The sequence below is a fragment of the Haemaphysalis longicornis genome, unplaced genomic scaffold (genome assembly GCF_048455015.1).
Source record: "Haemaphysalis longicornis isolate Haplotype H1 unplaced genomic scaffold, Haemaphysalis longicornis Haplotype H1 scaffold_2, whole genome shotgun sequence".
Taxonomy (NCBI): Eukaryota; Metazoa; Arthropoda; class Arachnida; order Ixodida; family Ixodidae; genus Haemaphysalis; species Haemaphysalis longicornis.
The window spans coordinates 285,547,455-285,568,754 of NW_027526295.1; the positions used below are offsets into that span (position 1 = coordinate 285,547,455).

At 45.7% G+C, this 21,300-nt stretch overlaps 1 protein-coding gene across 3 annotated transcripts in view; it reads right to left on the bottom strand.

The window, feature by feature from the left end:
* The window catches only part of LOC144170792 (fibrillin-1-like), a 167,399-nt gene that overhangs the window by 80,912 nt on the left and 65,187 nt on the right, over window positions 1-21,300 (bottom strand). For all 3 annotated transcript variants that reach the window (XM_077700798.1, XM_077700799.1, XM_077700800.1), the window contains 3 exons: window positions 20,733-20,858; window positions 18,828-19,040; window positions 17,845-17,970 (listed from right to left, as the gene is read on the bottom strand). In XM_077700798.1, the coding sequence (XP_077556924.1) occupies window positions 17,845-17,970; window positions 18,828-19,040; window positions 20,733-20,858 (465 nt within the window). The remainder of the gene's footprint in view (window positions 1-17,844; window positions 17,971-18,827; window positions 19,041-20,732; window positions 20,859-21,300) is intronic.

Genomic DNA, 21,300 nt, shown 5'->3' on the forward strand with positions numbered 1-21,300 from the left:
CCCCCCACGCATGGTAAAACACCCCCATACCGACAGGGCGGTTGCTGGCGCTGCGGAAATTGGCGTCACTCCGTCGACCGTTGCCCTTACGCCAATGGAGAGGGCCCAGACAATGTGGACAAAGGGAGGGACCCACCCGCAGGCGAAAGATTAGCAGCGCGAGTGTCTGCGAACGCTTTCGTCCCCGCGCGCTCAAAACTACACACGGTCAAGGTGAGCTGTAAAGACAAGGTGTTTGACGCGATCGTCGACACTGGCGCCGAGATAACAGTTCTTCGGGAGGGCAGCGTTCCGTACGATCTGGTAACCCCCCACGGCACCATTGACCTCGTGTCGGCATTCGGTGAAAAGGTCAAAGCGAAACTCGTTGTCGTACCGCTGGCAGTGTTCGGAGGGCAGTCGCTCATTCAGGAGATTGACGACGCGACGCCGGTGATGTGCGCGCTTACCGACAAGCTGACGCACACCGACTGTTTGATCTCAGCGGACACCTGGGGGAAGCTGAAGACGCCACTGGGCGAGCCAGACAGCGCTGCGCGCGTAGAGGCCGTACAAACACGAGCCCAGCGAATCGCGTCCGAGAGCGAGAGCCCCCGTTCGCCAGAATCGCAGCCTTCCCAACCCACGCTCGACGTTGAGCCCCCATTAGGAGAGACGAGCGGAAGCGAGAACCGTAGTATAGAAGACGGCGAGCATTCGGCACCGGGCACAAACAGCGACGTCCAGAAGTTCCGTGTCGAACAACTGCACGACGAGTCGCTACGCAAGGCTTGGGTAGACGCCGAGAGAAGCAAGGCGGGTATGCACATCGTAGACGGGATGCTCTACCACAGAGACAAGGTGCTCGGGCGGAGTGTACAGCAGTTAGTACTACCAGAATCGCGCCGCAGCGCCGTGCTTCGTCTCGCGCATGAATCGTACTGGGGCGGTCATCTAGGCTTCCGCAAGACCAAGGCGCGTATCAGGCATAGCTTCTTCTGGCCGAACATGGAGACAGACATTCGGGACTACTGCAGTCGGTGCCACGGTTGTCAGGTGCGATCGGACAGGCGGCAGGCTGAACGGGTGCCCATAGCGCCATTGACGCGACCTAGGTTGCCTTTTCAAAAAGTCAACATCGACGTGATCGGCCCTATTGACCCCCCGTCTGCGCGAGGGCATCGGTATGCGCTTTGCATAATAGACCTGTGCACCCGATGGCCGGAGGTGGTTTGCCTGAGGTCGCTAACGGCCAAAGCCACTTGCGAGGCACTGCTTTCCGTGTTTAGCCGCACGGGAATACCCGAAGTGGTGTGCTCGGACTGCGGCACCAACTTTACAGCCGCGCTGACGAGCGAATTCCTCGCGAAGCTAGGTTGCTCTCCGCGTTTCTCGACTCCCGACCACCCGGAAAGCAACGGCTCGGTCGAAAGGTGGAACAGAGTCTTTAAGAACATGCTTTTCCATGTGATCGTGAAAGACGCCAGAAATTGGGACAGGTTCGTCCCCTTTTTACTCTGGGCCTACCGGGAAGTACCCCACGACACCACCGGCGTGTCCCCGTTCCGGATGCTGTACGGCCGCGACCCGGTGGGACCGCTTGCGATACTCAAGGGTAGTTGGGCAGGGGAGACCGAAATGCCAGCTGAGTTAGCGGAAGCCCCTGCTGATTACCTCAGACAGCTCAAAGAACAACTTGAACTTGCGGCTGACGTCGCTGAGCTAACCGCAAGCAAAAAACAAGAGTTGTAGCACGCGACAGTCAAAACTTTCAGCGAAGGGGATACAGTGCTAGTCTTTGACGATAAACGGCCGGGAAAAATGTTCCCCAAGTGGCTAGGGCCTTACACCGTCAAGGGAAGGTACCGCGAACACTCGTATTACGTACAAACCCGAGAGGGTCGACGTTTACTCGTGCACGCGAACAGACTGCGTCCGTACCTGCGTGAGGTGGCTGCGTTAAGCGTTATGTTCCACGACGACTCTGACTTTGGGGATGTGGAATATACACCGCGAACCGTAAAACCGGAGCAGGCAAACGTCGGTCTCGCGCTGGAAAAAACCGCGCATCTGGACGACGCGACAGCCGCTCGAGTGCGAGGCGTTTTTGAGATTCACAAAGCCCTGTTCGAGGAGAAACAGGGAATCGCTAACGTGGGGGAGCACGGCATCAAGCTCTTCGAGGGGGCCGCTCCCAAGCGCGGCCACCCATACAGGATCCCCGAGGCTCTCAAAGGCGAAGTGACCAAGCAAATAGAGGAACTTCTCGAGCTAGGTTTGATATACCGTTGTGAGAGCTCGTGTGCCCATCCTATAGTCTGCGTGCCCAAAAAGGATGGCTCAGTGCGCTTATGCATCGATTACCGCGCGCTTAATGCGCTAACGGAAACTGACGCTTTCCCTATTGGCTGCCCGCAGGAGCTCATAATGCGCGTAGGATCGGCCAAATACATCACACTCATCGACCTAAGGCGGGGCTACTGGCAGGTGCCGCTGGCGACCGATTCTCAGCTTGCAACGGCCTTCGTGTCGCATCTAGGTCAGTTTGCGTGGAAGGTCATGCCGTTTGGACTAAAAAACGCAGCTGCAACTTTCCAGAGAAACATGAATGACGTGCTGTCCGGGCACGAGCACTACGCGTGCGCATACCTAGATGACATCGCCGTGTTCAGCGCGACACTCGATGAACACATTGAACACCTTCATCGTGTGTTCTCGACGTTGCAGGCAGCAGGCCTACACGCGAACATAGAAAAATGTCAAGTGGCTCAGCGCTCAATCCGCTACTTGGGGCATGTCGTGGGTTCCGGCACGCACGGGCCGGACCCCGCGAAACTAGAGGCCGTTAACGGCCTGCAGGCCCCAAAGACCAAGAAGGAGTTGAGGAGCGCCCTGGGCCTTTGTGGCTACTACCGCAACTATGTCCCAAGGTACGCTGAGATAGCCCGGCCGCTGACACAATTGACGGGCAAAAGTGTGCCTACTCAAATTCCCTGGAGCAGTGAAGCTGACGAGGCGTTCAGGTCCCTGAAACAAGCCCTTTGTGAGGCTGTCTCTCTTGCCACCCCGGATCTGGCGAAACCTTATGTTCTTTCCACTGATGCGTCCGCTGTTGCAGCAGGCGCCTGTTTGGCGCAAATAGCCGACGACGGCTCTGAGGCTCCGATTGCCTTCGCGAGCCATCGGTTCACGCCAACGCAGACGCGGTGGGCCACCATTGAACGGGAAGCATTTGCAGTCATTTGGGGATTAAAGAAGTTCGAGACGTGGGTTTTTGGTGCCCAAGTGAAGGTCGTCACCGATCATAACCCGCTCTCCTACCTAACCAGCAGCGTGCCCCAGGGGGCGAAACTGACCCGCTGGGCTTTAGCGCTCCAGCGTTACAATGTAACCATCCAGCACCGCCAGGGCATCGCGCATGCAAACGCTGATGCTCTTTCTCGTTTGGCCAATGAATGCTGGGAGGAACAGCCGGCTCAGGTGGCATAGGGCTGGGGCAGAGGTGTGGCCGCGGGGACGACACCAGTGGGCATGCGTGTACCTGCGAACCCTTTCGTGTGTGTGTTGCGCAGTGCCATGAACAATCGCGTCCCGATGGCTATGACTGCCGTTGAATGTTTTTTTTTGTTTTCGCGGGTTGACGTATCAGCGTCTGACCGATCAGCGGAGGTGAACATTCCTTGAGCGGACCCTTGCGTCGCACGACAATTTTAATTTATCTTCTACCTTGGTGCCCGCGGCTTGTTTTGTTGGTGTGTGCATGTGCCTCTGTTCTATGGACGTGTTTTGGTGCAGGGTGCGTGCACCGGCCTGATCCGCGGCTTGCGAAGTTTTGCGTGTCTCTGACTTGTCGGCCGCGCGGCTCAAACCCTTTTTTTTTTGCTAATCCATTTAATCTAGTGGGATTAAATGTATCTTGTGTGGGAGGTGTAAGGTTTGACCAGGGAGGTCGTCGCACTGCGGGCGCCCCCCCCAGCGACGGACACGCGGAGGCGGCCGTCACCCTTCGGAGTGCCGCTGACAATTAGGCCGTCTCGACGCATGGCGCCTACGGAAACGAGCAGGGTCGTGTCCGGCGCGGGACAAAAAGGGCGCCGCTCCCTTTGACAAGTTTGGCGGCGACGACTACGTGTGGAGGTTCTCCGAACGCACCTTGCTCGGTCGGGGAGTATTGTACCCGGCCTTGCCGTTTCTTGTTTTTTTTTACCTTTCCCCTTCCCTCACCGAGGGTATTTATGTCGAGCCCGGCGAGAGGATGGGGGTCTTTTTGCTCTGAACTTCCCGCAGGTCAAGGGGACAGTCCCGCCTGCGCCGGCTAGACACCGGCAAACTTCTAAGCCCCACTGCGGGCTACATCTGCTCCCGTTGTATATGCCTTGTAAATATTTCCTGTACATAAACTGTACATAGCTTGGACATCGGAGTCTGCCTCGTCCCTCACGGCGACACGAGACACCGCGGTGCATTCCTGGGTACGGAGAAGACCTGAAAATTACTGTGTTTTTTACATTCCCTTGATGTAGCTCTTGACGCGTTCAATCAGTTAATGTCCTCCATTGAACAGGAGCTTATCACTCATTGTAACAGCAAGGTCCTCCTCCTTGGAGACTTTAACGCTCCTGGCGTTCAGTGGTGCCAGCTAACCTGTTCCCACTATAACCACCACACTGAACAGAAGGGTAATAGATTACTAGATTTTTCTTCTTTCACTTCCATGACACAGCGTAATCACATACAAAACAGCAGTGGAAACATTCTGGACCTGTGTTTTTAGAACTTTAATGGTGTTAGTGTGTTGCACTCCGATTGTTTTTTAGTAATACCCGACAAATTTCATCCTCCTCTTTCTATTTCCTGCTGCCTTCCTACAATGCTCCACCATTCCGTAAGTTCCAGCAACACGCAACCTCGCTTCGCTTTCGCCCCGGGAGATTACTTTGGGCTATATGGCTACTTTTCTGCTGCCCCTTGGTCGACAGTCATTGACCATGTGATGTCAATTAACAAGTTGACTGTTTTACTGAGATTGTGCTTTTGGGTATGACGAAATACATCCCGCAATATTTACCAAATAAGTTCAAGTTCACACACTGGTTTTTTTTCTGAATTGCGGGATGCCCATAAACAAAAAACGTGCGCACAGAAAGATGAAGCACTATGGTACCAACCAGTTTGCTCAGAAATTCGGGCGCATACGGGCCCTATGTAAAATATTGCACAAACGTGATCATACTTTATACCTAGCGTCGGTAGAAGCTAAAGAAACTCATCAACCGGGAGCCTTCTGGAAGTACATTCATTCCAGATCTAGTACAACGAAAGAATCTATTCGTCTACTAAATTCCAGTGGCGATGAGATTGCAGAGGTGGCCGAATGCTTTGCTCGTCAGTTTTCTTTTTTTTTTGGGCCTAGCGGTAGTAGTGATGGCGGCCGCGTCCCTTGCCACAAGGGCGGTAACTCCGGTTGTTTCCAACTGGATGAGAACATCGTGAGAACCAGCATCAAGTGGCTAAAGCCCTCGCTTTCTTGTGGGCCAGATGGTATTCCTGCTGCCATTCTAAAAACACGTGAAAATATATTCGTTCCTGTGTTCACTTCAATATGTAATAACTGTCTCCTGTCTGGCACGTTCCCTCGCTCATGGAAAATCTCTCGTGTATTCCCTGCTTTCAAGTCAGGCCCAAAAACTGACGCCATAAACTATAGGCCAGTCTCGCTCCTTCGTTCTGCCTCTAAAATATTCGAGTTATCTCTTCATACGTTATTGCCTTTCTCACTTAAACACATCCTCATTCCTAATCAACATGGCTTTATGCGTGGTCGTTCAACTTCTACAAACCTCGCGTGCTTCATGAAGCAGGCTGTACCAGAAATCGTTAATTAAGCCAGCTTGATTTTGTCTATTGTGACATGAGCAAGGCGTTTGACGTAGTAAACCACTCGTTATTGCTTGCCAAGCTCATTCTGTTAGATGTCCACGCTTCGTTGGTGGGTCTTATACGTTGCTACCTCCAGGAGCGATATTGCTATGTAAGTGTTAACGGTCAAACACCATTTAGGTACAAAGCAACCAGTGGCGTACCCCAGAGCTCCGTTCTGGGTCCCCTTATTTTTTCCATTTACATTAACGATGTTGCTTCTGCCATTCAAAATTCTTTTTTTTGTTTTATGCTGATATGAAAATCTTTAGAGAAGTGCGTAATGTTCAGGACTGTAATTCTCTTCAGGCTAATATGGTGTCATTCCATCGTTGGTGAACCAAAACCGACCTAATTTTGAACCCCTCAATAACGAAAGTTGTCTCCTATAGTAGAAAAACTCAAGAGCTTCAATACTCTTATAAAATTGCAAGCACTTCACTGCCGAGGGTGACCGAAATTTGGGACTTGGGAGTACTCTTTGATTCTTCTCTGACTTTCTCTTCCCACATTACACAAATTACCCGACGCTCTCTTCGATGTCTGGGTGCTGCTTGCAGGTATTCTAGAGAGTTTAAAGGTCGTCTTCCTTTCTTAAAGTTGTGTTCGGCTCTCTGCTTACCTCTTCTCGAATACGGGCCTGTTGTTTGGAATGGAACTTCCAAGTCCAATAGTGGCCGTATCGAAAGGGTTCAAAATAAGTTCCTAGCACCGTTTCCGTCATGTGCAAAAAGACGCAAACGGCATTATGTCTTTTCTGAAAAGTATTTCTTCCCTTTGGTGTCGACGAATGCGAGCCGATATTATCTTTCTTTATAAACTTCTTCGTGGTAATATTTTGTGTGATGACTTGGTTACACGTATCAATGTCAACTTGCCGAATAAACTTTTCCGAACATTTCGAGCTTTCAGAACAGATGCTTTAAGTAGACGACGCTCGTCCATCTGCAGAATACAATGTGCATATAATGAATATTCCGATCGTCTTGATGTATTCCAGAGCTCTTTTTCTTTGTTCTCTACTGACTTGAAAATTGTTGTAGCTTAAGTTCCTTTATGTCATTCCAAATTTATGCGCCGTATTTATTTTATGCAAATCATGTTCTTGCTTGTTTGTTTTTCACTTTTCCTGGTTTTGTGTTGCTTGAATTTCTGTACGTTTGAGTGTCAGAGCTTGTAACGCTGAACTTTCCTTCCATTTTGAAACATCCCAACATTTTGTGACAAAACCTTCGTTTTTTGTGCGTATTATCTATCTCTGTCATGTTCATTGTGTATTTGCTTGTATATTTCCTATTTCTCACGTGCCTTGAACTTTTCTTTTTTTTTGCTGCTTTGTTTTCTGAGATTTCTGTAACTATTTTTACTTTATTGTTTCCGTAATACATATGGTTTTGTGTGTTGTGTCGTCTCGATTTTAGTTTGTTTTTATGAATGTTTTGTATATGGTGTACCAATACCAAGACCCTAGGTTGTTCCTGGGCACTGAAAATAAAGGTTGATTATTATTACTATTATTATTATTATTTGTTCTGCCTCTAAAATTTTCGAGCTATCTCTTCATACGGTCTTGTCTTTCTCATTTAAACACGTCCTCATTCCTAATCAACATGGATTTATGCGTGGTCGTTCAACCTCCACGAACCTTGTATGCTTCATGGAGCAGGCTGTTCCAGCAATCGTTGGTAGAAGCCAGCTGGATGTGGTTTACTGTGACATGAGCAAAGCCTTTGATGTTGTCAACCACTCGTTATTGCTTGCCAAGCTCACTCTGTTAGATGTACACGCTTCCTTGGTGGGTCTTATACGTTGCTATCTTAAGGAGCGATATTGCTATGTAAGTGTTAACGGTCAAACATCATTTAGGTACAAAGCAACCAGTGGTGTACCACAAGGCTCCGTTCTGGGCCCCCTTCTTTTTTCCATTTTCATTAACGATGTTGCTTCTGCCATTCAAAACTCTTCTTTTTTGTTGTATGCACATGATATAAAAATCTTTAGAGAAGTGCGTAGTGTTCAGGACTGTGATTCCCTTCAGGCTGATATTGTGTCATTCCATCGTTGGTGCACCAACAACGACCTTATTTTGAACCCTTCAAAAACTAAAGCGGTTTCCTATAGTAGAAAAACTCAACAGCTGCAATACTCTTACAGAATTGCAGGCACTGCACTGCCGAGGGTGACCGAAATTCGGGACTTGGGAGTACTTTTTCATTCTTCTCTGACTTTCTCTTCCCACATTACACAAATTACCTGGCGCTCTCTTCGATGTCTGGGTGCTGTTTGCAGGTATTCTAGAGAGTTTAAAGGTCCGCTTCCTTTCTTAAAGTTGTATTCGGCTCTCTGCTTACCTCTTCTCGAATATGGGTCTGTTGTTTGGAATGGAACTTGCAAGTCCAATAGTGACCGTATCGAAAGGGTTCAAAATAAGTTCCTTTCTATCTTTAAGCACCGCTTCCGTCATGTGCAAGAAGACTCAAACGGCATCATGTCTTTTTTGAAAAGCATTCCTTCCCTTTGGTGTCGACGAATGCGAGCTGATATTATCTTTCTCTATAAACTTCTCCATGGTAATATTTCGTGTGACGATTTGGTTACACTAATCAATGTCAATTTACCAAATAAACTTTTCAGGAAATTTCCAGCTTTCAGACCAGCTGCTTTAAATAGCCGACGCTCGTCCATCAGCCGAATACAATGTTCATATAATGAATATTCAGTTCGTCTTGATATATTCCAAAGCTCTTTTACTATGTTCTCTAATGAGTTGAAAACTGTTGTAGCTTAAGTCCTTTATGTCATTCCAAATTTATGTACCGTATTTGTTATATGCAAACTGTATTCTTGCTTTTTTTTTCAGTTTTCCTTGTTTTGTGTTGCTTGAATATCTGTACGTTTTAGTGTCAGTATTGGTAACGCTGAAGCTTTTTCTGTCTTTTTTTTTGTGGAACTTCCTAACATGTTGTTAGAAAACCTTGGATTTATACGTATACTCTATGTCATGTTCATCCAATATTTGCTTGTATAGTTCCTATTTTTCAACTCTATTGAACGTTTCGCTAGCCGAGTGTCATGGCTTGCAACGCCAAGCCTGTCTTTTCCTTTTTGACTTTCTGTTTTTTTTTTCTCTTTTTCCTTTTTTCTGCTTTTTAAGATTTCTGTAACTATTTTTACTTTATTGTTTGTCATACAGGTTGTTTTTGTGTGCTGTCTCGTCTTAATTTTAATGTGTGTTTTTTTTTTCGTTTTGTATGGTGTGCCAGCACCAAGACTCTAGAGTTGTTCCTGGGCACCGAAAATAAAGGTTGATTGATTGATTATTATTATTGTTATTATTATTATTACTATTATTATTATTATTATTATTATTATTATTATTACTCCCAAGTTTGTGAAAGCGGCCAGTTGGACGTTATTTATTTTGACCTCAGTAAGGCGTTTGATGTGGTGAACCATCAGTTATTAATTAACAAGCTTGCTAAGTCCGGTGTAGACGCAAGCCTTGTTGCCTTGTTGTCCAACTATCTCCTTGACCGGTCCTTTTATGTAGATGTTAACTACAAAAAGTCTAGTGTTTACCCTGCAACAAGTGGTGTACCCCAGGGTTCCGTGCTGGGTCCATTATTATTTTCTGTCTTTATCAATGATGTGTCAACAGTGTTAACAAACTCTTCTTTTCCTCTCTATGCTGATGATGTCAAACTATTTAGGCACATTAGCGGTGTTCAGGACTGCTGTGCCTTGCAGAGGGATGTGTCGGAATTATCGGTCTGGTGCAGGAAAAACTGCCTAATTTTAAACCCCACTAAAACAAAGGTTGTCACCTACAGCCGGAAAACCCACCGTCTGCTGTTTTCCTACAGTATTGAGTGAGCTCCTCTGCAAAGGGTTGAGGAGATTAGGGACCTAGGGGTGCTTTTCGACAGTACCCTCTCTTTTTCTCCTCATATTAGGCTCATCACCCGGCGAGCACTCCGAAGTCTTAGAAATGTGTGTCGGATTACAAAGGAATTCTCTTCTCCAGATCCATTCCTAATGCTATACAATGCAATATGTATACCACAGTTAGAATATGCTTCTGTTGCCTGGAACGGCATCTTCAAATCTAGTAGTGAATTAATAGAACGTGTGCAGAAGACGTTTTTATCCATATTTAAGCACCGTCATCACAATCACAGTTTTCATCCTGATTCTGACTTACCCATAGTCCCTTCCATCCCTTCCTTGAACTGCAGACGTATGCGTGCAGACCTTACATTTCTTCACAAAATTGTTCATGGTGACCTTTCTTGCGCAGACCTGCTTAACTGTTTAGAGTTTAGTGTACCACAAAGGCCCACCAGGTCGCATCGCCCGTTCTTGACCGCTGCGCGCAACTCCAATCATTCTCCTGTGCGCAGAATACAGAATTGTTACAACCGCTTCTTTGAACGCCTTGACATCTTTCAGAAATCCTTTACAATTTACCGTACAGCGCTGTTGAATACAGTATGTTAAACACCTATGATTTGTCTGTCGTTCTTTTTTTCTGGAATTTGGTTTCTCAGCGGTTGTGTCTATCCAACTGATAGTTGCCTATTTTTGAAACTGTTTACTGTCATTTGTTCGTCTTATCATTTGTCTCTACACTCTTGCCGTTGTTTTTGTTGTATTGACTTACGCCATGTTGACTTACGCCATGTGTACTTCCAGGTCACTTTGCTGCTCGCCGGACTAACCCCTTCCAAGGATGCCTCACTTCACCGTGGGTGTCAAGCGGACAAGCCCGAATTTTGGACGCAACCGCCAATCTTGGTCACGGAACGATTTCACGGCTGGCAACAGCCGTACTCGTCGATCACTGACGTCACAATCAGCGCGGGAGGCGGCCGTCATAAACTGCTGCCCGCCAATGTTTCCTCGGGGCACGACACGGCTTCAAGAATGGAGCACTTACGCCATGTGTACTTCCAGGTTAGTCGTTTTGACCACTGCTATTGCCTGAAAACGTCGAACCGTTGTTTGTTCGCAGTGTCGTGCCCCGACAAATTGGTGTTTGCTCTAGAAGTGTGTAAACAAAAAGCGGATTCTTGTGTGAGCTGTCTTCTTTTGCTACTGTCCGGAGATGTTGAGTCTAATCCGGGACCTAATGTAGATGAGGTACTGGCAGCTGTTCTGGCCACCGTACAGAGGATCGAGGCAGGGCAGGCTAGCATTCAAGCTGACCTTCAAGCTCTTAAACAGTGGCAAGCGTCAGTGGACGTTGAGCTAAAGCAGCTGTCTGCCCGCATTCGAGAAGTGGAAGTTGACATAGCATCAACAAAGAAAGGCCAGAATACCGCTGTGGCAGTAGAGGCATCACAAACGGTACCGGAAAGCATCAGTCATCACCTAAAGAAAATTGATTCGCGGTTTGAAGACACTGAAAACAGAATGCGGCGCTCCAACCTGCTTTTCTTTGGCATTCCTGACGTTTCATTAGAATCATGGGCTGACTCGGAAAAAAAGGTAATAGACCTGTGCTCACAACATCTGAAATTGTCGGTTGCACCATCCCAAATTGAGCGGGCTCACCGCCTGGGAAAATATCAGTCTGATAAATGCAGGCCCGTTATTGTTAAGTTAGCATTTTTTAAGGACAAACAGCGAATAATGGAAAAAGGCAAACTGTTCAAGGACACTGATTTCGCGGTTCGAGAAGATTTTTCACGGCAAACGCGGACCGCAAGAAATAAGCTACGCGCCTTTGCAAAAGAGAAGAATGTGTCATTCAAGCTTAACGTCGACAGGTTGCGTATAGATGACATCACTTATGTGTATGATGCTGAAGCTGACAGTATAACCCAGGTACCCAGATAGCTAGACCGCAATACTGAGAAGCCCATTATCAATAACCCACGTTCTAACAACACCAAACCAGCCCATCAACCATTAGCATTTCAGGTCTCGTTCACTAATATTCGCAGCTTGATGCCGAAGCGAGATGAGGTTGCTTCGTTTCTTAACGACAGCAACTCTGATATCATAGCGATAACAGAAACTTGGCTTACCCCTGACATTACAGATAACGAAATAATTCTTGGCAACAGTACTTACAACATCTATCCGAAGGACCGGACAGAAAGAGGTGGCGGTGTACTTCTCGGTATCAAACAAACACTCTCGTCATTTCTTATTGATACCAACAGTCCCCTTGAAATAGTCTGGGTGGCTTGTGCAACGCTGTCTACTAAGGCTTTGATCGGGGTGTGCTATCGTCCACCAGACAACCATGGGTCCTTTGTCGATGACCTCCGCAAAAGTTTAGCTAAGGCCACTCAGAACTACCCATGCGATAACATTTACCTTTTCGGTGATTTTAATTACCCACATATCGATTGGACACATTTATCATCTTCATGCCATGAGTCGAATGATTTCCTCAATTTGTTATTAGACTTTAATTTATTTCAGGTCGTTAACCAACCTACCCGTGGTGCAAATGTATTAGATTTGATACTTACCTCCGCTCCTAACACTGTCAATAGCATTTTATACCTTGAAGGGTTCAGTGACCATAACCTACTTCAGTTACTCCTTGACATTCCTCTAGCACATACAGGCTCTACGTCTAAAATGATCAGAGACTATAACAAGGCAAACTACGATGCTATGAACATTGAACTTGAAGATTTCTTCGATCTGACATTCCTTCCTTCCTTTTCATCCCGATCGGTTAATGAGAATTGGCTCCTTTACAAAGATAAGATGCTAGCGCTGATTGACAAATTCGTTCCTTTGATTACAATATCTAACGACCAGACGAACCGGTGGTTTAACAAGTCACTTAACAAATTACGTAACAAAAAAAAGCGCTTATACAAGAATGCAATGCGAACAAATCATCCTTCAGCCTGGCTTAAATACCGTACCTGTCTCAAAGATTACTGCTCCGCCCTTTCTTCCGCTAAAGATAAATACTGCAACAAGGACCTGCCCTCACTACTTAAAACCAATCCGCAGAAATTTTGGCAAGCCATATCCCCCGACTATGGCAACAATATTTCCCTGCATGACGCAAACCAGGAACTTCTCTCTGATCATGAATGTTCACTAGAATTTAACAATTTTTTCTCATCTGTATTCACGTCGGAAGATCTTTCCACAGTGCCATTCGTACCTGACTTTGATTTCACCTACATGGAACCCATTGATATCACTGTCGAAGGCATATGTAATCTCATTGACAACCTCAAGACATCAACATCAGCTGGCGTTGACAACATTAATTCCAAAATACTTAAGAACACATCACGTATATCAAGCCTTTTTTTGTTGCACATATTTCGTCAATCATTGTCGTCGGGTATCCTTCCCGAAGATTGGAAGATCGGAAAGATAGTTCCCATATTTAAGACCGGCAGCAGAAATTCCCCTGATAACTACCGGCCAATATCACTGACATGCATATGTGGCAAACTACTTGAACACATTATCGTTTCGCATATTTTCGGTCACCTGGAATCAAATCACTTTTTCTTCCCTAATCAACATGGCTTCAGAAAAAAACGTTTCATGTGACACACAGCTATTCGAATTTACAACTGACCTGCACTCAGGCATGAATAACAACAAACAAATAGACTGCATTTTCCTTGACTTCTCGAAAGCCTTTGACCGTGTAGCCCATAGCCGTTTAATCTCCAAATTATCTGCTTTACGCTTGGATTCTCTAACCTTATCATGGCTGCGTAACTTTCTAACACTCCGCAAACAGTACACAGTCATCAATAATGCTTCATCTTCGTACTGTTACGTAACGTCCGGTGTCCCGCAGGGCAGTGTACTTGGGCCCTTATTGTTTCTTATTTACATTAATGACTTGCCCACGAGCATATTATCTTCCATACGTCTATTTGCCGATGACTGCATCCTTTACCGCACCATTAACAGCGCTGATGATCACCTCATGTTACAAAATGATCTTAACCTTATTTACAGTTGGTGTAACAAGTGGCAAATGACCCTTAATATATCCAAGTGCAAAATAATGTCTTTTAGCCGCAAAAAAAAACAAATTCTAACTTTTCCTACGTACTAAACAATGAACAGATTTCGCGACCATCATCGTACAAATATCTTGGCGTACATCTATCACCCAATCTATCCTGGTCGTTGTATATCACTTTCATTAGGGCGAAAGCATCTCAAACCCTAAAATATCTACGGAGAAATTTGCGAAAAGCTCCCTCTGACGTTCGCAAGTTAGCCTATTTGACCTTTGTTCGCCCACAGCTTGAGTTTGCGTCCCCGATATGGTCCCCATTTCAAAACTACCTAACCACGATGTTGGAGTCGGTGCAAAACAGAGCCGCCCGTTTTATTTCAGGAACTTTTGATCGTCATGCAAGTGTAACAAAAATAAAATTAGATACTTCACTTCCGCCTCTGGAAAAACGCCGGTCCATTGCTCTCCTCTGCTTATTTCACAAATATGTTCATAATAGTAGGCTTTCACCATTACCACTAGTAACACCGGTGCGCATGTCGAGACGACTTCATAATCAGTTTAGTTTTTCACGCATTTATGGCAACACGCGTGCATTTAATTCATCAGCACTGCCTCGGGCTATTTCCATGTGGAATGACCTTCCAGATACCATTGCTTCCATAACTGACAGTACTAGATTTCGGGAACATGTGTCTCGACATTTTTCATGTTAATGACGTACAACAGTACATTTACAATCTTGTTCATTTTGTGCCTTGTTTTTGTTATTTTGTTTGCTTTTTACTTGGTTGTTCAATTTTCTGGTTGGGCGCCATTGTCATATTTTGAAATTGTTGAAATCTTTGTTTTCTTTCTGTGCGTATTACCACGTGTTTGTATGCTTGCATCACCTGTATTAATGCACATAGCGATTTATGTACTATGTTGCTTTAATGCTCTTGCACATAGTTTTGTATTTACCCCCCCTTACTCAATGCTCCTGGGAGCCTGTAAGGAATTGTGAATAAATAAATAAATAAATACCGTCAAACTTTGTTGCTCTGCCTGTCGTGTGGCCTTTACGACAGGCAGAGCAACATAGGCACCTTCTTTTTTTATTTTTTACCTGTACCCAGGCTCCGCCTGTGCTTTATTTCTGTCATTTTCACTACTTCAATTTGTGTGTGTCTTGTCGCTTGTTAGTTTCTTGCTATATATTTCTTGTGTTTTGTTTTCATGTAACTACCCGTGCGCCAGCACTCAGGCCTCTGGCTGTTCCTGGGCACGTAAATAAACATGATTGATTGATTGATTGATTGATTGATTGATTGATTGATTGATTGATTGATTGATTGATTGATTGATTATTATTGGCTTAAGCAGATGGCTTAAGCAGATTTGTACCCAAAAAAACTAAAAAAAGTAGCAATTATCCGTACTGGTTTTCATCTGAACTAAGAAAGGCCCTTGGTAGAAAGAATCGAGCTCACAAACAAGCAAAAAAAAACTGGCCAAGAGAGGTGGCACGGCGAGTTTCGTCAACTCAGGTCGCATTGTAAAAATCTACTTAAGCGCGATAGGTCCAGTTATATTGCCGCGGTTGAAGCTGATGCGCCGCGCAATGCTAAAGCTTTCTGGGGTCATGTCTGTGCACAAACTTCCAAAAACAACCCTGGAGATATTAACCTCATTGACAAGAGGGGTGGCAGCATTCCTGACGTTCCTAATGCTTTTGCTCAACAATTCAGTTCAGTATTCGGCAAGAAAAGTGCAGCCTGCCCCCCTCAAGTGTTTCCGGGGTATGATAAAAGCTCAGAATGTTTTATTTCGGAAAGTCTTGTATCAAGAGCTCTAAAGCGAGTTAAGCCTCATTTTCGTGCGGCCCTGATGGCATTCCTTCGGCAGTACTGAAGGCGTTTGGGGATCTTCTTGTTTCGGTATTGGCGTGAATATTTCGAACGGCACTCAATACCGGCAAGTTCCCCAGTCGTTGGAAGACTGCGCGGGTTGTTCCTATATTTAAGTCAGGGTCAAAGTTAGACCCCACAAACTACCGCCCGATTTCTATTCTCTGCGCTGCTTCAAGACTCTTTGAGACCGTACTACATACACTACTCACTATCAGTGTAAAAAATATATAATTACCTCAGCAACACGGCTTTCTTGCTGGGCGAGCGACCACCACTAATCCTGTAAATTTTATGCTGCATGCTTCGGAAGCTGTGCAGGGAAAAGGACAACTCGATGTCGTCTACTTCGATTTGAGCAAGGCTTTTCATGTCGTCTGCCATGATATATTATTTAGAAAGCTGTGTCAACTCGATTTACAACCATCCACCACATCCATTTTATGTAATCATTTATCGGATAGGTCATGCTTTGTGCATGCAAACGGTCAGTCTTCCCTCTCTTACGAGGCCACAAGTGGTGTCCCTCCGGGATCTGTTTTGGGGCCACTTCTTTTTTCAATTTTTATAAATGATGTTTCCTCAGTAATTCATGATTGTCACTTTCTCCTATATGATGATGATGTCAAAATATTTAAGGCTGTTTCAAACACCGCAAGCTGTTCCGCTCTCCAGCGAGCGATCACGTCTTTTTCAGATTGGTGCTCACGCAACAAACTCCTTATCAATACATCAAAAACTAAGGTAATGACCTACACTAGAAAAACTGACAGTATATTGTTCTCCTATAACATTAACGGTGAAGCACTACCACGTGTTGGGGAGGTTAAGGATCTTGGTGTTAATTTCGACAGTAAATTGAGCTTATCCCCGCACATCCGGGAGGTCACTCTGCGGGCCCTCCGATCTCTTGGCGTTATATGTCGCTTATCAAAGGAGTTCAAGGAGCCGGGCTCTTTTCTCAAGCTGTACACGACTATTTGTCGTCCGCAGCTCGAGTATGCTTCGGTGGTATGGAATAGCACATGCAAAACACTCTGTATGCATATTGAAAGTGCCCAGAAAAAGTTTATCTCTATCTTCAATCATCGCTTTGCTAGCCATAACAATTTTGGGTCATTCTCTGTATCGATACTAGAGTGCTTATACTCCAGACGTATTAAGGCTGATCTTTTTTCCCTGTTCAAACTCATACACGGCACAGTGTCTTGTGGTGAAATGCTGCAACATGTTGCACTCCATGTGCCGCAAAAATCCACGAGAAGACACGACACATTCTTTAATCCGAGCTGTCTGCGTGGCTTGTGCCCCTTGTTTCGCCTCCAGTGTACGTAAAATCAGTACAACGAATATTTAGATATATTTAATAATTCCTCGACACAGTTCCGCAAACACGACTGTGAGCTTGTCATGTAAGTGAACTTTTTTATCCTCTGTTCACACGCGGTCTTTTGAGCATGAAGTGATGACAACACAAGACTTTCTTTTTTATATATTCCCCTTATTCCATGTCTGGTTTTCTTTACATGTACATTCCTTCCATGCTCCTTTTCTTACATATAAGCTATCTTGATTCACTCCATTTCCGTGCAACTAAACTTTAACATTTATGTATATTTTTCAAATTATCTGTGTATGACGACCACTGGCGTGATGTCACATGCCTTACTGCAAGGCACTGTACTCGCTTTTGTGTTTATGTGTGTGTTTGTGTTTTCTGTGGGTGCATGTATATTCTGGTGCACGACTGTGTGTAATTTTTGTGTGCGTGTGTCAGTATCGCTGTCCTTTAATTGCATTACCTGTGAGGTGTGGGCATCTTACATTGTCTTTTTTTCTTTCTTTTTTCTTCGCGCGCCAGCACAAAGGCCCTCCGGCTGTTCCTGGGCACGTTAATAAGCGATTGATTGATTGATTGATTGATTGATTGATTGATTGATTGATTGATTGATTGATTGATTGATTGATTGATTATAGCTGCTTGTTAATGGAGCAATGCCTAGAAAGTGCGAAACCAGCCAAAAGGTGTCGATTTGGGAGTATATATCAGGATCGCAAGAGACAAGGAGTAGTGTTCTGCCAGGCACTTACCTTCGCAAACCTTTCCCGTGCTGTCGACTTTATATCCGGGGTTGCATATGCACCGATAGCTGCCCTTTAGGTTCTCACACGCTCCGTTGGGGCAGATGTTGGGATACACCGAGCATTCGTTAATATCTGGGCATTGAGAGAGAGGTTGGTAAGGATCGTAAGCACGCAGAAACACAGTGGGATCCCAAACTTAGCACGAAATCAGCCTCCGGATGCATGCGCCGGAGCTACACGTGGGCTATGAGGCACGCCACAGTGGAGGGATACAAATAAATGTGGACCACATAAGATCCTGAACGTGTGACCAGGACACCGAAGTATGTAAAGCACCTGAAGCATTCACAAAGGTAGTGGTGACGCTGGTATTTCTTCACAGGACTTCAACAGTAGCGGGCTCTGTTCTTTTAAACGATGCTGGGGGTTTGTCCAAATAGCGCATACTTTAGCGTTCGTTTATCGTTAACACTAATGTTAGCTGAGAGCAGATATGGCTTTTTATAAAAATAGCTCCACATGACACATTCTTATTTATAGGTCACCTCATTCGTCAGGAAGGGTGCTTATCCTGGTGATAAATAAGTTTAATGACTTGAGAAGTTTGTAACAGCATACCAAAAGAAATGTTTTAAGCATAATACGTTTTAGAAAGACACGCGTGATTTAGAAGCCTAAGCGGTCACAGCGAGGTTTAGGAACGCGCCGCCTTGCATATATATGCAACGCATCAAAGTGCCGCGCACCTCTTCACAGATGAGTTTAAGCGGAGTGCACCCACTTGCATCTGTGCCCGTACTTCTCAGGAAAGCGGTTTGGTCACCCGTTATTCTTCAGAAACTTGTGGTTTCTAGAGAGCTTTGTAATCCCCCTGTACACTGGGGCAACTGCGTCTAGCTCGTTTCCGGACCCCAGAAATGAACGTGCGGCTCAACAGGTAACCACCCCCAGCGGGAGGGGACGTCCCCTGCATGCAGCCCCGTCCCCACCTTCCCCGTCGAGTCCCGCGCCGGTGCCGTTGGGGCAGAGCCTGGAGTGCTCGAGGCTGCCCGGAGGAGGGCACGGCGTGCACTGGCTCCCCCAGGCGGCCAGCGCGGAACCCTGGGCCACGCAGCAGCAGGCCGACTTCTTCACCAGCATCGGCGACGGCTGGCCGCAGTCGCCGTTCTTGTACCACGAGTAGCAGTAGTCGCGCCGGGAGTCTGCACGCGCACAGGAGGTGCGACGATGCATTCGCTTCATCACTCGTGCAGTGCTAATATACGTCCGCTTATAACAACGTGAGGCAAGACGCAGGATGCACGCCTGTTGGCGTCAATCTGTCACGAGAAATTCCCTGATAAAAAATAAATTTCCTACGAACCAAGGTTATATCGGTTCAGTTCAAGCTTAACTTTTGACTGAATGGATTCTAGGATGCCTGACTTACAGCCACTTGTGATCTGATCCCAGCTTCTTATTCCCGCATTAAAGTTCTCGCTCGCCTTACCATAGTTACCATGGTCTTTTTATGCGGCAAGGTGGCCGAAATGCTTTACGTGCTTCTTATATCTTATCTTCGGAGAAGTCGAAGCTGGAAAGACTTACGTTCAACTTTAGGGCAGCTAAGAAACTGACCTCAGGGAAGGGGCATAAAAAAAACGAAGATATCTTTATGTGGACGCTCAATAGTTCTGAGGAATTCGTAGCTTCTCACGCACAGATCGCTTGAGGTCACTTAGTAGTTGAGTTCACTGCGAACACGCTGTTGATTAGCCAGATGTAAAACAAAAACGTGTCGCGGCGTTAACGTCGTCTTCGGGGACGATTGTGTGCTCGCTTATATTATGATTCTTGACTGAAAGAGAATTACAGCAATTTTCCGGCAACATATCCTTCCGATAAAGCTCCCTGCATTACAAAGTGAGGTCAAGAATGTTGCTTCAAAAATGAGAGGGGTTAAGGCTGAGTCAATAACATTTGCTTCCATTAAAAATGTAGCAAGCTTTTAGTTGAACAAAAAGCAAAGAACGATCTCGGCGCTAATGGCGAAACCCTATTGCGATCACCATGAACTGGCCCGTGAATTGCAGGTTCCAAGAACTGGCCCAGTTATTAACTCTACTTAGAACGACCAGCATTAATTTGTTTATTTTCTCTTACCCTCCCTCCCCATTCCTTTCCCCCATCGTGACCAGTGGTCATCCTTTTCTATTAAAGGTTGTCTCTCTCTCTCTCGCTATGTATGTATAATAATGCTATAGTAAGATCTGTTTTTCTAGCCGACACTGACTATTAGTTACGAAACAAAAAGGGGTTGTAGTCTGAATTAGCATGGACTATTCTCCCGTTATTTGAAGTTTTTTTTCCGTAGGTAAAGAAATAAATACATATCACTGACTGAATAAATAACAACACACGCATGCACGCACACACGTACACATACGTACACACACACACACACACACACACACACACACACACACACACACACGCACGCACACACAGACACACACGCGCGCACACGCACACACATTTATATATATATATATATATATATATAAGAGAAGAACAACTTTGAACAAGGTAAAAGCACGATTGTGGCCTACGTTTCAGCAAAGAGAACTTGCTTTCCTCCTGAGGAAAGCAAGTTCTCTTTGCTGAAACGTAGGCCACAATCGTGCTTTTACCTTGTTCGAAGTTTTTCTTCTCTTATATATATATATATATATATATATATATATATATATATATATATATATATATATATATATATATATATATATATATATATATATATATCGCCAAGAAATACATAAACTTTGCTCAGGTGTTTGGAAGGTATACGCGTGTCGCCGCTGAGCGCCCAACTCTATATCACTTGCGTGCGAGCGAAGACAAAAGGCACAGCTTACCGACGCAGGACCTGCCGCCAGGGCCGAGGCTGTAGCCATCGTCGCAAATGCAGCGGAAGCTTCCTACCGTGTTCTCGCAGCGTCCATTCCCGCACACGTGGTCCAACTCGAGGCACTCGTCTATGTCTGCACGTTTCCAGTGGACAATTCATTACGGCCACGCACGGTTTACATCCACATGGGACGATGTAACTAAAAATTATTTAACGTTCAGGATAATGTACTGGAGGATTTAAAATAAGGAGGACCGTAAAAATAAATGTGAAACAAGCCACAAATCTTAGATGTGTAGGAGCCTTTCTCTCTCCAATCTCGAGCTTGAGCACTACTCGGGTTTCGCAGTTCCAGGCACAGTTCCGCGCTATTTTGAGGGAGCGATACCTTGCGATGTTCATGGCCCTTTTATAGAGGGACACCAAAGAGGGCTTCCTTCAACGCTATTCCACGTACATTGCGTGGCGTGGCAGGTGCCATGAAGACAAAATATAAATTTGTTCTAGCTGAAAGTAGAAGACTTTGGTAGCTCACTCAGTTCCATCACAGCCACAAAAGACGGTTTTCAACCGAA